Source organism: Suillus subalutaceus (genome assembly GCF_016647625.1).
Source record: "Suillus subalutaceus strain FC151 chromosome Unknown DFJ58scaffold_25, whole genome shotgun sequence".
NCBI lineage: Eukaryota > Fungi > Basidiomycota > Agaricomycetes > Boletales > Suillaceae > Suillus > Suillus subalutaceus.
Window position 1 is genome coordinate 90669 of NW_024540274.1, and position 15328 is coordinate 105996.

General features: G+C 50.8%; 5 protein-coding genes across 5 annotated transcripts; 2 read left to right on the forward strand and 3 right to left on the reverse strand.

Annotated features, from left to right (window-relative positions):
- Positions 1-227: 227 nt before the first annotated feature.
- DFJ58DRAFT_774749 (uncharacterized protein) lies at positions 228-2218 on the forward strand. Its single transcript, XM_041389398.1, has 5 exons — positions 228-326; positions 376-597; positions 650-1225; positions 1254-1523; positions 1580-2218. The coding sequence occupies exons 2-5, from the start codon at positions 397-399 to the stop codon at positions 1934-1936; spliced, it is 1404 nt and encodes a 467-aa protein (XP_041246522.1). The 5' UTR covers positions 228-326; positions 376-396; the 3' UTR covers positions 1937-2218.
- On the forward strand, positions 2197-5469 carry DFJ58DRAFT_680998 (proline-rich protein). The gene is made up of 2 exons (XM_041383211.1): positions 2197-3139; positions 3192-5469. Exons 1-2 carry the CDS (start codon positions 2295-2297, stop codon positions 5236-5238), a joined length of 2892 nt encoding a protein of 963 aa, XP_041246523.1. The 5' UTR covers positions 2197-2294; the 3' UTR covers positions 5239-5469.
- Positions 5470-5659: 190 nt separating this feature from the next.
- On the reverse strand, positions 5660-6475 carry DFJ58DRAFT_743894 (uncharacterized protein). Its single transcript, XM_041387281.1, has 5 exons — positions 6298-6475; positions 6197-6241; positions 6022-6092; positions 5896-5965; positions 5660-5835 (listed from the first exon to the last, which is right to left on the reverse strand). Exons 1-5 carry the CDS (start codon positions 6367-6369, stop codon positions 5767-5769), a joined length of 327 nt encoding a protein of 108 aa, XP_041246524.1. The 5' UTR covers positions 6370-6475; the 3' UTR covers positions 5660-5766.
- A 3651-nt stretch (positions 6476-10126) lies between these two features.
- DFJ58DRAFT_912450 (uncharacterized protein) lies at positions 10127-13253 on the reverse strand (the record flags this gene model as incomplete). The annotated part of the gene is made up of 12 exons (XM_041395272.1): positions 10127-10255; positions 10338-10377; positions 10484-10597; positions 10640-10946; positions 10994-11087; positions 11193-11352; positions 11397-11539; positions 11700-11935; positions 12015-12295; positions 12485-12612; positions 12656-12967; positions 13137-13253. 12 exons carry the CDS (start codon positions 13251-13253, stop codon positions 10127-10129), a joined length of 2061 nt encoding a protein of 686 aa, XP_041246525.1.
- Positions 13254-13684: 431 nt separating this feature from the next.
- DFJ58DRAFT_869767 (uncharacterized protein) lies at positions 13685-14982 on the reverse strand (the record flags this gene model as incomplete). Its single annotated transcript, XM_041394279.1, has 4 exons — positions 13685-14243; positions 14666-14726; positions 14782-14870; positions 14940-14982. 4 exons carry the CDS (start codon positions 14980-14982, stop codon positions 13984-13986), a joined length of 453 nt encoding a protein of 150 aa, XP_041246526.1. The 3' UTR covers positions 13685-13983.
- Between the last annotated feature and the right edge of the window lie 346 nt (positions 14983-15328).

Below are 15328 nucleotides of genomic sequence, written 5' to 3' on the forward strand. Positions count from 1 at the left end.
AACGCTAAATCTCGAGTTGTTGATGCGAAATGCCTAGTAATAGAAAAGCATCTAGAAGCGTGACCCACCGGGTCAGGTCATTCACTCTGAATATTAGCCGGGCTGAAATATTTCACAGTGCCCCGCAATCTGAAACTGACAATGTGCGGGAACGGAACGCCACGTGATTTGTCAGCAATCGGCAAATACCGGTGTAAAATTGAACTGTTGTGGTTTTTGTGTTCTACGCTGTCTCTCGCATCTCCCGCCAGTGATTTAACGTGGCTTGCGTCTGTTCGTTGTAATCTTTAGACTCCTCATCATCACGCACTTTTGATTCCCTTCAGGTCAGTATCAAAATCATTGATTTTCAGTCCTTTTATTTATAAAAAAAAGTTTTAGCATCATTCCCTCATAATGACCAGCTCATCCGCTACTTCATCTCCTTCTCAGATTCATCAGAACGTCGTTCCTTCTGAAGTCGGATGGCAATTTGTTCCTCAGTATTACACTTTTGTTAACAAGCAGCCCAATCGTTTGCATTGCTTCTACACAAAAACCTCAACCTTCATCCATGGTACAGAGGGCGAGGATGTCAAGGCATGTTTTGGCCAGCAGGTGTGTACTAATTCTCTCTATTCATCCTCTTAAAATCTTACAAGTCGCGTAGGAAATCCATAATAAGATTACCTCTCTTGGCTTCGATGACTGCAAGGTCTACATCCACTCAGTCGACGCCCAGTCTAGTGCCAATGGTGGTATCATCATTCAGGTCATCGGTGAAATGTCAAATCATGGTGACCCTTGGCGCAAGTTCGTGCAGACCTTCTTCCTTGCAGAGCAGCCAAACGGTTATTTCGTCCTCAATGACATCTTCCGCTTCCTGAAGGAGGAGACCGTCGAAGATGATGCCAGCGAACCTGAGGCTTCCTCTACTGCACCTTCTGAACCTGCACCTGAATCAGCTCGCGAGCCAACTCCCCCGCCCCCTGCTCCTGAACCCGAAGTCGAAGAGCCAACCACTATGGTACCTGAACCCATCTCCCCACCCCCTGAGCCCGAACGTGCTCCAGTTGAGGTCAACGGTATCCATCACGAGCCTGAGATCAAACGGGAGCCCACTCCTGAGCCATCCATTCCTGAAGCTGAGCCAGAGCCTGAACCCCCCGCTCTGATTGCGCCGCCACAAGCGCCTGCTCCTCCACCGCTTGTTGCGCCGCCACCAGTGCCTGCACCTCCCGCTCTGGTTACCCCCACCACTAGCTCCTGAACAGGCACCCGCTCCTCAGCCACCAGCCCCTGCGCCAAAACCTGCAGTACCAAAAACGTGGGCCAGCCTTGCTGCCGCCGACTCTAAGCGCTGGGGCGCACAGGTAGCTACTGAGTCAAAAGGGATGTCCGAGGTCCCTGCTTCTGCAGCATCTCCAGCACCACCGGTTGGCAGTGCCCCTTCTCCTACTCCACGGAGAGAGCACTCACATTCGCACCCTCACTCGCTCATCGCTTCTGCCAATGCACTCACAACCTCCCAGTGCTTCGTCAAGGTATGCCTCCCCCTAACCATTCATACATGTCGCTCACCAAAACATTTTGTCATTAGGGTGTCACTGAGGTCGTGTCGCAACAGCAACTGATAACCCTTTTGGCCCGCTTTGGTACTGTCAAGGATGTCGAGATCGTGCGCAGCAAAGCTTGTGCCTTCCTCGAGTTCAACAGCCTTGATGCTGCTAAGAAAGCAATCATTGCCTCGCTTCCCACCAACTCTGGTGGCGAGGGTGGATTGCGCTTCGATAGTCCCGAGGGCAGTGTCCGGATCATCGTTGAGACCAGGAAGGAGCGTGGCGACCGGCCTGTCAGTCGGCCACGGGGTGGCGCGCCTAACGGCGAGTCCAGGGGTTCGTTCCGGGGCCGTGGTGGACCTCGGGGTCGTGGCGGCCCTCCACCCCCCAAACAGTAAGAACATATGTGCATGGTGGTTCGGAGGGGTGAGGGGTGCTCATCTGCGTGGTATACTTGTTGTCCTAAGCTTATTTCATTTGCTTTTGTCCATGTAGACGTGCGTGGTGGACGTAATATAATATGAAAACCACCCTCGTACTCGTTTGTTTTACTTGCTGTCGTGTTTTGGTAGTGATTTGGTTAATGAATTCAGGGGCTTTCATTGTGTTTGCTGATGTGAAGTCTTAGCTAGCGGCTCCTATGAAAGCAAGTTTAACCCTTAGTATGTAGTACTTGATCGTGTTCCTAGGCGACACCAGCAAAATTCTTGTTTGGTCAAGTTTGACGATCGCCGCCACGTCTTGAGCATATCGTCAATGGCATCGACAGAGCCAACGCACGAAACAGTCATCAATGCCGAGCCCATCGACCAAGAACACCAAAAAGACCAAGATGCCTCAGATGCCCAAGCCCAAATAATCGTATCCCTCCGTTCCCAAGTCACCGATCTCTTCTCGCAAGTCACCCAGCTCAACAGCAAGCTCGTCAAGTCCTACGACCGCGTCTCCGACCTCGAAGATCAGCTACACGATTCTGAGAGCTCTCTGCGAAATGCGACTGTCGCAGTCTCATCGCTTGAGCTCGAGCGCACCCACCATCTCGCTGCGCTCGATACAGGGCTGCTCGTCGAGAAAGAGCATGTCACTGCTGAGTTGAACAGGCTTATGGAACGTGCGACGGAAGAAGCTGCCCAGCGTGGGCAAGCAGAGACGGCTAGGAGTGATATTGAGAAGGAACTCGATGATCTTAGTGCATCGCTATTTCACCAGGCGAACACGATGGTCGCAGAAGCGCGATTGGCGCGGGCCAACAGCGAACGCAAGGGGCGCGAGGCGGAGGAGGCGCTAAAGGGAGCTGAGGAAGCTGTCAAAGTGATGCAGACCCAGATGCAGGCTCTGCAGGCTGATAAAGAGGATGCTGAACGTCAGGCGGAGGAGGCGCGACTCAGTATGACCAAGGGCAAGTGGGTTGAGCGGGACGCGGTTCATCAGTATCCGGGAGATGTACGGAAAATGCGCTTGGTGACAGTGCATGTCCCTTACGCAGAGTTCATTGCGTTTGTGACGCACCTTCGGGGCCTACGGGTCTCACAGGTTACTTCACCTGTTATCTCCACACTTCTTGGTCTACCCTTCCTTGCACGGTTGCTCACGGAGGATTCGTAAGTGACCTACGCGTCCTGTTCTCCGATGCATCTGTTCATCCTGATTTAGAGAACCGACCGTCCGGCTAGACCTGGCTCCTTCATTAAACTGGCTCTCCCGGCGGTCCGTTCTAGCAGCGATCCACACGGGGATGCTCATTGTTGAGCCGGTGCCATTTTCATCGCTTGTACAGGAGCTGTACCCCCATTCCCCAACGAACACACCCGTTTCCATTTCATGTGCCCTTTGCGGTGCTGCAATCGTACGTGCCCAATCGCACGAAATACCCCCAATCTCTCCGCTTGCGTCCTTCACGCGCAGCCGCAACAATAGCCGCCTCACGAATGGCAACCTTTGGTTCAAGAATGCACTTTCCAACTCCTCATCAAGTCATGTGGGACATGACGCAGATATCGAGCAGCCCGAGCAAGTATACGTATTCCGTCTGGCACCTGCCACCCCTGCCCCAGCTATCGCGCCTGTCTCTTTACCACTTCACACCTCGACGCCTTCCACCTCGACGCTGCCCATATCCAGGCCGTCAGCGAACCCCATGGGGGCAACCCGTACAAACTCTGCTCAAACACAACAACCCTATCCGTTGTGCACATCCAATTACTGTCTCCTGCGCCTCCGAAGTACGTGTTCCCTGTGGGCTTTCGTCCGCACATGCGTCATCGAGCGTATATGGGAGGAGGAGCCTGTTATACCCGATAAGAAGCCTGTGATTTCGGTTGCGAATGGGACAGAAAATACCCAAGAGTCAAGTAAAAAGAACTCTTCTCCGGTTGCGAGCGAATCTGCGATCCCTGCTAGTGAGAAGCCTCCTGTACCTCCCCGGCGCAGGCGGCTTTGGGAGATGGCGAGCGCGCTTGGGGAGAGGGCTGTTAGCTGGACTGAAAATTCCAAGGAGAAGGAGAAAGAAAAAGAAAAAGATAAGGAGAAGGAGAAGGAAAAAGACAAGGAGAAGGAGAAGGACGAGGAAAAGGATAAGAAACTTGCGAGGAAACCTCCGCCGCCGCCGCCACCACCTGCCCACCCTTCTGTTCCCCATCCACCTGCTCAATCACCTCCTCCCCTGCCCAGAAGGAGTGAAGGGCGTGGCCATTCAATCGACACACCCGCTGCCGTTTCAAATGATACTGACAGAAACGCTGGTTCTGAACCTGGGACGTCCGGTTCTCAGGAATCATTCACCACTCCCGTTGATGAAATGTCCTTTGCTCGCCCATTTTCCGCGGATCTGTCTTCTCCGCAAACAATAACACAGCCCCAGGCCCCGGCTTTACAGCCAGAACGCCCACCCTCCCCACACACCATCCCCCTGCCAGAGACACCTACGTCACCTGTGTTCCGTGCCGTATCGCCACCTCCGCGCCCACGTTCTCGTGTGGCCTCTCCAGCTCCCTTGCCTTCACGCGTCTCTTCGCCGATACCTCATCGTGCCAGTACACCTATTGCTCTGAGTCGATCGAGAGCCGGCTCACCAGCTCCCCCACGCACGGGCTCTCCGTTCTCATCCTCTAGGGCCACTTCACCTGTACCAAATAGTGCTCCGCCCGTCCCCAGGCGAGCTCCCGCACGAAGGGCAGTTCCTATACCTCCCACTGCTTCACAGGTCGAAGCAAAGGAAGGAATTCCAATGCCTTCGGCTGAAGTTAGCAAAGATGAGGTCCCATCGAAAATTGATGCGCCTGCTTCTGAGAAGGAAGAAGAACACAAAGCGTCTTCTCCCCGTGAACAGAAAGCTGTGGCGGGCGAGGACGCTGTAGAGCCCTCCACAACCAAGCATGACATCACCGAAACCTCCAACCCCTTACCTGATGCGAATATGAACAGACATCCGTATCCCGAAAAGCGAGCGTCCGCAGATGTTTCTCCCCCCACCACGCAAGCCGTTGTTGTCAACCCATCCTCCGAAGCTAGCCAAACCAGGCGTGCATCTGAGGATTCCAGCACACATGGGAAATCTATCGACACAAGTAGTACAAAGCGCTCTTCTACTACCGACGAGGAAGGTTATGCCGGTGACGCGACATGGGAGGATCGTACGTGGAAAGAAATCGTACGTTTGAAAGAAGACATGTTCTGGGCGCGCGTTGGGGGCGTGCGGTAGAGCTCGAATCGTTTGTAAGTAGGATAGTGTACCTACATACTCCCGCTACTCATCTATTTCATGGTAGACTAGATTTTGTATACCTACATGTGCAGTTATCTGGACTTGTTGTCGAATTTAGGGTGGACTGGCTTGGACTACACCTCATCATAATCTGTCATGGTGCCATGGAATATACGGGAGATACTCCCAGGTATCGTAACACCTGGTATCTCGTCCTTCATCAGAACATTCATAATATTCATGGTCTATCACTCAATTTCGGTAGGGAACTCTTGATAATCTTGGCTCGAGACCAATCGAATGGCAGCCTCAACATCTCTTGAAACAGCGCGCGTCAGAAATTAACCTGTGATATGGCCTTGGCAGGGAAGGTAGCGTCTCCTCCCAGTCACGGTGGCGTGCAGACAAACCATCGCTTGTACAAAACAGCAATCTCGGCAACAATTGAAAGTTGCATTCCACTAATATACTCGACAATGGACATGTCACACAGCTAAGCAAAATCCTCAGCTTCAACTTGAATATTCATTCATTGTCTGCCAACGTCCACAGCTGCGCATCAGTGGGGCTCCCCACTTGGTACTTGACGATGATCTGCAAGTGCATAGCAAGTGTCAGCAACAGTATGGTACAACAGTCAATGAACTATGTCACCGAAAGATTAGCTTCCATGTGCAAGGTGTAGAACCCCTCAGTGGACCCGGACTTGTTGGGGACCCGGAATCTACATTACTCGTGTCTACATCAGCAGATAGGTTTGATTAACGCCCTGATACGCACGCCATTTTGCCTTGTGTGGTGAACAAGTTCCACCAGTACACTTTGTTGGTCATGCTGGCTTTCATGTCGTCCTGCAAATGTGTGCAAAGAGGTGAGATTCGCATCGGAACAGCTTCTCGCAGAGACTTGCGTCCCATCCCAAGTAAGTGCCATAGTCATCATTCTTGATAGTCACCAGATACGTTTTTGTCGCTTCGTCCCATTTATACTTCCCAGTCCACTATTGATGTCGCTCGTCAGCCAGGGCTGGAACTTCATCCCTAGCTACCTACTGACCTCCTCACCGCTGTCGTCGTCTGTTAAAGCCTGGTTATACTTGAAGTTTATCACACGGCCGTGCATCGACATGGTTGAATTCGTTGTTTGGAAGATAAGTAGTAGGAAAAGGCGAGAGTGAGTTGGGCTTCAGTCCTGACGTCGTAGCATCATTTATGTGTTCTCAGGCAGGTTTAGCATTCTGCGGTCCCGAGCACCATACGGGCCCCTGAATCGTGTTAAGTAATTCAATGCTGGCACCTCCATTGCGAAAGGAGCCGATGATCACTGACACCCCTCGTGTTCGCTCGCGGGCGGTGATGTGTTACCTGTTCCAACTTGGGGGTATTACAGTTATGTAAGTGCTTCAAGGTAGTACCACTGGCAGCAGCATGCGGCCCGTGATAAGACCTCGGAAACCTCAGGTTAACGTTATATACTGTAAAAAATCTACTGTGCGCTCATCCTCCACTATATAATAATCACTGACTTTTAGACCAGCAGGATGGCCCGCCCCTAGGCCTCACAGCCCGGTAGACTCATTTGCCATACGTGCACTTACACTCAACGTTGGACTTTTGTAAGGGAGGTAGTATAGCCTGAGTCTTTGGCGTGCAGATAAATCGTACAAAACAGTAATCTCGGCAACAATGGAAGGTTTCATTCCACTAATATACTCGACACAGCTAAGCAAATTCTCGGTTTCAACTTAAGTATTCATTCCTTCATTCATTGACAGGATCTGACAACGTCCACAGCTGCGCATCAGTGGGGTCCCCCACGTGGTACTTGAGGATCATCTGCAAGTGCATAACAAGTGTCAGCAGTGACAGTATTCAGGTACAACAATCAGTGAATAGTATCACCGAAAGATCAGCTTCCGTGTGCAAGGTGTAGAAACCCTCACTGGACCCGGACTTGTTGGGGACCCGGAACCTACATCACTCATGTCTACATCAGCAAATAGGTTTGATTAACACCCTGATACGCACGCTAATTTGCCTTGTGTTATGAACAGGTTCCACCAGTACTCACTGTCGGTCGAGACGATCTCCATGTTCTCCTGCAAATTTGTGCAAAGAGGTGAGATTCGCATCGGAACCGCTTCTCGCAGAGACTTACGTCCCATCCCAAGTAAGCGTCCTCGCCAGGGAACTTGATCACCACCAGATACGTTTTTGTCGCTTCGTCCCATTTATACTTCCCGGTCCACTATTGATATCACTCGTCAGCGCCAGGGCCGGAACTTCATCCCTAGCTACCCACTGACCTCGTCACCGCCGTCGTCGTACGTCAAAGGCTCGTCATACTTGACGTTTATCACACGACCGTGCATCGACATGGTTGAATTCGTTGTTTGGAAGATAAGTAGTAGGAAAAGGCGAGAGTGAGTTGGGCTTCAGTCCTGACGTCGTAACATCATTTATGTGTTCTCAGGCAGGCTTAGCATTCTGCTGTCCCGAGCATCATACACGCCCCTGAATCGTGTTAGGTAATTCAATATTGGCCAACCATACAGAGTTAATACAAGTCTGATCCACTCTGGCACTCCCATCCAAAAGGAGCCATCATCATTCCTCGCGTTCGCTCGCGAGGAATGTTTGTCTATAGGACGAGGTTTCTCGGCAGTGACTAGTACTGGGCCTGTGACACCCTCTGATCTGAGAAAGTTGCCTAAATGGGTTTGTGCATTCATCTGACACGTTTAATGCAAGGAAAAAGATGTAACTCTTTTTTACCATGGGTGTATTATTAGATTGATAAGATAATTCATCCTTCGATCTGAGTCTCGAAAGGTCCTATTACGCCATTGTACGACTCTCCGTAAGTGCCGCTACGAGTCAGAGCGTAGTAGTCACTGCCGAGAATTTCGTAAAAGGAATGATTGATCATCGGCTCCGTTCATGATAGTACCTAGAGAGTACCAGAGTAAAGCGATGTCCTGATCACCGTGGCTTGTTCTACAGGCTGCGGCCTTCAGCCCACAATATTCATGAAATCCGCTTCCACTGTTGACAAGGTCTCATTGCCTTCGGCTCGAGTATATCGCCAGAGTAAATAGCCACTGCAGAGAGGCTCGTTGGAGCTGAAATGTCGGACAAAGGGGTATATGAGCCGCGCTGCGTTCAAGGCAGGTGCTAGAATAACATAACCATACAACCAAGGACCCTCGAACCGATGACCTGACACTAGTACTGTACTTACCGTTAATGCGAGAAATAATGTACCACGATTGACAAATATTCCCCACAAGCGAGATTCGGAGGAATGTTTTGTAACTTATTTTGCAATGGAGGCGTAGTATGCAGTCAGTGTTGAGAAATAGAGTAATGATCCTGCGCCGCAATGGACAAACATTCCCCGCGAACGAAATCGAGGAAGGCTTGTAAATCCTTTTGCAATTCACCGCCAGCAATATTAATGTCGGCGGAAGGTAGATTTGGCAGCTCAAGGCATGAATTACAAGGGTCCGCTGTTATCATGCACAGAAAGTGATTGTTATGCATGGCAAGAACATCGCAATGATACATTGGGTAATACAAGGGATCATAAAAAACTGAGTATGAGGGTATTTCGTGTGCAACATCATGGGGTGGCCCACAGTCATCAAGCTGCCAAGATTAAGCACGTGTGCGCGGGTGCATTGTGCAAGGACTCTTGCGCAAAAACGGCGACGTGATTGTGAGAGATCTGAGCAAATAATGAGCAAACAAGCGACAACCACAGGAGATGACTTGCAACAGGGAAGGACAGAGACAGCAAGGAGGACGGGGGAGAGAGCGACAAGACATGGCTTACATACTAAATGCAACCAAACCAAAGGAAGAGGCCTGAATTCAACCCAAGTTGTTATAAAAAGGAATTTTTTCAGGGGCGCATTTGCATACAGGTGCCTGGACCTTTCGTGCATATGACATACTATCATTCGACGGGAAATGCACAATTTACACTCATTGCTGAATAGCAACACAAAAACAACACATATTCGTATCGGATCTACTGTAGTGTATACCTTAGGTCTCTGCGCATTAGGCCCAACAAGAATTTTTTTATTTTGTTGCGAGCTTGTTGCAGCGGCAGCAGCGGAAGTTGAGATGTCGAAAACACAATAGAAATGCACAATTTCGTCACGCTATGTCACGCGCGGCACCACGGCCAATACACGCCAATACACAAGAGTATCTAAAGTCCGACAGCGCTCAAAGCCACACCGTTTGACAACGCCACCGATTCTGCCAAATGCAACAAAGCGGAGACTCAACCAAGCCGACAGTGTGATTTCCTGATTTAGCCTGACTGTCACGCTGCACTCATGAATCGTGAATAGCACGCTGCGCTGTCGGTCTATTGACATAGAAACACCTGGGGTAGATTCAGAATGGGTGTATTTTATATATGTTGAAGTTTCTATGTTGATAGGTTAATGGGATCTGGGTGGATCTTCATTTTAGTGTCCAAAAATCACTCATTGTAGGTACACTTGTGCAATGTTTCATCTTGGGAAGGCTCCACAACGTCGATTTTAAAATTTTGAATTGGTAGGTTTATTGAGAATATGCTAATACTTGTTCTACAGCTGTTCCGAATGAAATAGGTGTTGAGTTGTGAGCTCTGAAGTGCATTGTGCATTACCCATCGATTGTGCATTCCGAATCAGGTGATAGTAACCTTCCCCACTTCGTGCGCGCGTGAAGTCGGGAATCAACTTCCACAATCAATATTAACTAAGCGGTGGAATAACCAGCGAATAAAAGCAACAGGCCAATGCAAACGAAAGCAGATGAATGAATACTGAGAGCAACAGGACAATGCGAGCGAAAGCAGATGAATGAGATGTGACGCAGGAAAGTTATGTGCTGGGACCATCGACTTCGACTTCGGTAGCGTTTGGCTTGGAATGCAGTCGAGAACGACTACTAACGAATTGTGAGTGTGTACTGTAAACGCCAATGTCCAAGTATCCGTAAAAGTCATTCATCTGCATGAATGATTCAGAGAGCGAACGATATCTAGATGCAGTATGAGCGTGTAGTATGCCGATAGGGTATGATATTACTTACAGAGAATACACCCAAAATATGGCGAACAAGTCTCAAGAAGCTAGGCACCGATGTGAATGAACACGATCTGCTGTTCCAGGGGAATCTTATTGCGCAACGTCTTCATAGCCTTGTGCAATGATACCGCAGCACGTGTGCAATCCAACCTCCCCGAACCATCAACCAGGTTGTCATAGAAAGCAGACACAACCTGGCGTGCAACCTCGTCGTCGACAGACCACATGGAGCCTATCACACTGCGAATCCGGAGAACTGCATTGCTGCAGCGAGATGGATCGCCTCATCGAGGCTCGACTTATCACCCCACGGTAGTGTGGCAGGCTGATAAGAATGCAAATTCTGGATCCCGCCAGTGAGACCGGATGATGTCTTTGATCATCAAAGGTCCGTCACGCATCGCAAATGAAGACTCAAATGGTTGCTGTCGATTTGGCACCCCATGACAGGCCAAGTGAAGCCATTGATTTCGGTCTAATGCATCAAGTGCTCCCTGGACTGTTGCATCGCTGTCCGCGAGCGGTGTAAAGGACGCGATGGGCGCGACACGCTCAGCGACAACAGCTAACTCGGGAGCGACACATCGGAGTCCCTTCCCTTGTCCGGGTTGGCCTGGCCAATGGCAACAAAATGTTGCGGGGACACATCTCGAGAAACACCCGCGGTCTTGCGCGGATGAGTGCCGACAAGGTTGGGGTGTAGGAGGATATATAGAAGAATGAGACAAATTATGACTTTTCCTCTTGTAGGGTCCTGCAGCGTGTAGAGGACGTAGCGTGAATTCAGCGGTGGGGGCACCACCAGATGCGTGAGCCGGGCTGAATAAGACCCCTAAGAGCTTGAAACTATGGGACTAACGATACGAAACCAAAGCTTCCGTAGGATGCCGACAATCTTGGGTAATTCAAGTTGATGATGGGAAGAACCAACACGCTCTGCGAGGGACTGGAACTCTGATGACAACTCGGAGACTTCGGTTCGTCCGATATCGAGTGGAACATGGACGGGATCTTGGCTACTGATGACAATTAGAGCATCACAACTGTATTTGCTTGCATTAACAATATGACTGGGCCATTTTCTGCCGCCCTCCGAAGGTCAGAGAACAGAGGGGGGAGGAGAAATTGGGAGAAGTCAGACAGCACTGTGCGAATGCGTGAGACGACATCATCCCATTGCATAGTCAGTTGTTGGACTTGTGGGAACTGGTCTTCGGTAGATGTGTCTAATGTTTACGAAGACGAAAGCTGATTTGCTTGAACTCGTCCGCTAAAGCTTCGCCAGCAGCACCTGAGGCAGAAATTTCATCGAGCGGTATGCGAAACTGTGCCAAATGGGTCCAGAAAACTGCACGGCCTTGCTCACCAATTCGACAGCAGTCATCAAAGCACCATGACGTATACTGCACGAGAAAGCATCTATAGCAAGGGACGAAGTTGCCTCCCTGACGACATCGAAAAGGCGTGAAGAAGACGACAAGATAGCGAGATGCTGATCCAGGAATTTCAGTACGGTCTGATATGCGACCAATGCAGAGCCATGCTGTAGCTCCTCTGCGAAAGCGGCCCATGTCTTCGCAGCATGAAGATCGCCACGAGAGACTCATGAGATACTTGAGGGAGTTGCAAATAACAACTAAAGGCCTCGTCTAAGTCTGATGATAGACCCTGCTGGTCGAACCTGTCTCGCAGGCTAATGGCAAGGTTGCTAAGATACCCGGATCGGTCAGCATGATCGGGAGAACAAAGCTCCAATGCAGCCCGATGGAACTCAATAGCCTCGTCCACGTCAGACAGGACACCCCGCTGCTTGAATCTATCTTGAAGGCTGAGACCGAGGTTGTTGAGGGAAGAGGGTCGGTCTGGATGACCCACGGACGGAGAGCCAGTGCAGCTCGATGGAGCTCAATGGCCTCATCCAAGGCAGACACGACGCCCTCTCCACTGAAACTTATTTGAAGGCTGTTGGCCAGATTGTTTAGGGACATGGGTCGATCAAGATGGTCAGGGGGGGAAGAGCGCCAGGGCAGCACGATGGAGCTCAATGGATTCATTCAAATCAGAAAAGGCACCTCGCTGTTCGAATCGATCTCGAATGCTGATAGCAAGGTTGTTGAGAGACGAGGGCTCGGCCGAAATGGCTAGGAGGACAAGAGTGCCAGTGCAGCTCGATAGAGCTTAATGGCCTCATCCAAATCAGCCAGGACACCCCAATTCTCGAAATCTGTCCCGAAGGCTGTTGGCAAGGTTGTTGAGAGATGTGGCCCGGTCTGGATGACCTATGGGACGGAGCGCCAGCGCAGTTCTGTGATGTTCAATGACCTCCTCTAGGTCAGACAGGATGCCCCGTTGCTCTAATCTGACGCGAAGGCTGATGGCAAGGTTGTTGAGAAACATGGATCGATCAGAATGGCTCGGGGGACAGAGCGCCAGTGCAGCTCGATGGAACTGAATAGCCTCCTCCAGGTCAGGAAGGGTACCCCACTGCTGGAATCTGTCTCGAAGGCTGTTGGCAAGGTTGTTGAAAGACGAAGAACGCTCGGAGTGGCCCGTGGGACGGAGCTCCAGTGCAACTCGGTGAAGCTCAATGGCCTCCTCTAGGTCAGACGGGATGCCCCGCTGCTGGAATCTATCCTGAACTATTGGCAAGGTTGTTGAGAGACATGGAATCAGAATGTCTGGGAGGAGAGCGCCAATGCAGCTCGCTGGAGCTCGATGGCCTCGTCCAGGTCATCCAAGATGACCCGCTGCTTGAATCTATCTCGAAGGCTGATGGCAAGGTCACTCAGCCATGAGGGATCACGATGGCAGGAGGATAGAGCGCCAGTGCAGCTCGCTGGAGTTCGATGGCCTCATTCAAGTCCATCCAAGATGCCCTGCTGCTTAAAATCCTGTCTCGAAGGCAGATGGCAAGCTCCATTTCAGACCAGGACGAGTGGATCACAATGAACAGCCGGGATAGCAGCGCTAGTGCAGCCTCCGCTGGGCAGCTCCGATGGCCCTCAATCCAGGCTCCAGCCCTGGACACTCCGCTGCTCCCGAATCTGAGTTTGAAGGCTGATGGAAAAGCTGTTGAGAAACAAGGGATTCGATGAGAATGCGTGGGGGCAGTTGCAGCAGTGCAGCCCTCGTGTGATGCTCAATGCCTTGATCTAGGTCCAGTTCGCGTGCGGCTCTTCCCACTCCCTTGGATCTGTGGACGAAAGGCTTGATGGGCAAGGTCCCCCCATTCAGAGATGAGGAACCGATCACAAATGGTGAGGGGGGGGGGGGGGGTAGGTACAGTGCCAACGCAGCTCATTGGAGCTCAATCGCCTCGAAAGGTCAGCCAAGACGCCCTGCACTCGAATCCTGATTCGAAGGCCTGATAGCAAAGTCTTGGAGAGATGATGGTCGCCGAGAATGGCCAGGGGGGACAGAGTGCCAACGCAGCTCGATGGAGCTCGATGGCCTTATCCAGGTCAGCCTGGACACCCCGCTGTTCGAATCTCTGACTCGAAGGCTGATGGCAAGGCTGTTCAGAGACGAGAATCGATTAAGATGGCCAAGAGCGCGGAGCGCCAGTGCATCTCGATGGAGCTCAATGTGCCTCATCCAGGTCAGCTAGGACGCCCTGCTGCTCGAATCTGACCCGAAGGGTGATAGCAAGGTTATTCAGAGGCAAGGGACCGATGAGAATGGACAGGAGAACGAAGTGCCAATGCAGCTCGATGGAGGTCGATGGCCTCGTCCAGGTCAGCTAGGACGCCACGCTGCTCGACTCTGACTCGGAGGCTGACGGCAAGGTTGTTGAGAGACGAGAATCTACCAGAATGGCCTGGAGGACAGAGCACCAATGCATCTCGATGGAACTGAATAGCTTCATCCAGGTCAGCTAAAAAGACCCAGCTGCCTGAATCTGTCTCGAAGGCTAATGCCAAGATCGTTCAGGGCTGAGGATCGACCAGGATGGTCAGGGGGGATAGAACGTAAGGGCAGCCTGACGGTGTTCAATGACCTCGTTCACATCAAACTGGGGATCAGTTGTAAGAATGCTATTTAACATCAGCGAAGGATTCCCCGCACGGTCACACGGTAGAGGTTGTTGGTTTGACGACTGCTGATTGATGATCATACAAAAATGAGTCAGACATTTCAAGGAATGAAAGGGCGGAGTGCTTACGAAGTATCCTTGGTCTCGACACGAAATCTCGTCCTAATGTCAACATACGAGAGCCTTCGTCCATTCCATCTGTTTCCGTGTTGTGCTTGCAAGTTACTTGGTCTCCGTGACCGGTATCTTGTCCATTCCATTCTGATTACTTGCGAACTGACGAGACACTTCTCACTTACAATAAAAGAAACAATAGTCATTTGCGGATGCACTTGTAACTAATTGAGTGATTTCCTTGAGCTGCCAAACGGTAATTTAGTCACTTCGGCGAGCTTTAGTCATTGAGTGTCCTTACTATGTTGTCCCGTGAGGGCCAGAGATCTTTTGGGACCTTCACATCATTCTTCATCAAGACAACATTCGCTTTAGGGTAATTGAATTTATCTGTGAACATCGTAATGAAGATCCAGATTCAGAAGAATAATCCAGGTCCAAGAGACGGTACGACCTCACCGTTAAGGAGGCGTTTGAGCGATTCAGCGTCCCTCGTGAGCATGCTGCAAAGGAAGGAAGCCTTTTTTATGCACAGATTGGACTGCGATGAGCAAGGCCTTCTTCTGTTTTCCAACATTGGTAGAGTTTGTCATAAAGCAAATAGAGGGTGAACGTTCCAAGAGGGCAAGTGATATGTTTAAGTGATCGACTAGGATCGACCGCAGCAAGATAGATGATGATCGGCAGTTGTGATCTGTATCTTAATCGACTGCTGAGTGTTCCGACCAAGTTATCAACACCGATGAAGTCTGCTTGACTCCGAACGTTGAAAGCGAGGTGATGGAGTGATGGGGTCAACAAGTAATAAAGGGTTCCGGACCCTCCTGGACCCGTCTCAGGGTACAGGT

Coding starts and splice junctions, on each gene's coding strand:
- DFJ58DRAFT_680998 (XM_041383211.1), top strand. CDS start 2,295: ATGGCATCGACAGAGCCAACGCACGAAACAGTCATCAATGCCGAGCCC. Junction 3,140..3,191: donor CGGTTGCTCACGGAGGATTC/GTAAGTGACCTA, acceptor ATCCTGATTTAG/AGAACCGACCGTCCGGCTAG.
- DFJ58DRAFT_774749 (XM_041389398.1), top strand. CDS start 397: ATGACCAGCTCATCCGCTACTTCATCTCCTTCTCAGATTCATCAGAAC. Junction 598..649: donor AGGCATGTTTTGGCCAGCAG/GTGTGTACTAAT, acceptor CAAGTCGCGTAG/GAAATCCATAATAAGATTAC. Junction 1,524..1,579: donor CCTCCCAGTGCTTCGTCAAG/GTATGCCTCCCC, acceptor TTTTGTCATTAG/GGTGTCACTGAGGTCGTGTC.
- DFJ58DRAFT_743894 (XM_041387281.1), bottom strand. CDS start 6,369: ATGTCGATGCACGGCCGTGTGATAAACTTCAAGTATAACCAGGCTTTA. Junction 6,242..6,297: donor ACGACGACAGCGGTGAGGAG/GTCAGTAGGTAG, acceptor CGACATCAATAG/TGGACTGGGAAGTATAAATG. Junction 6,093..6,196: donor AAGCGACAAAAACGTATCTG/GTGACTATCAAG, acceptor ACACATTTGCAG/GACGACATGAAAGCCAGCAT.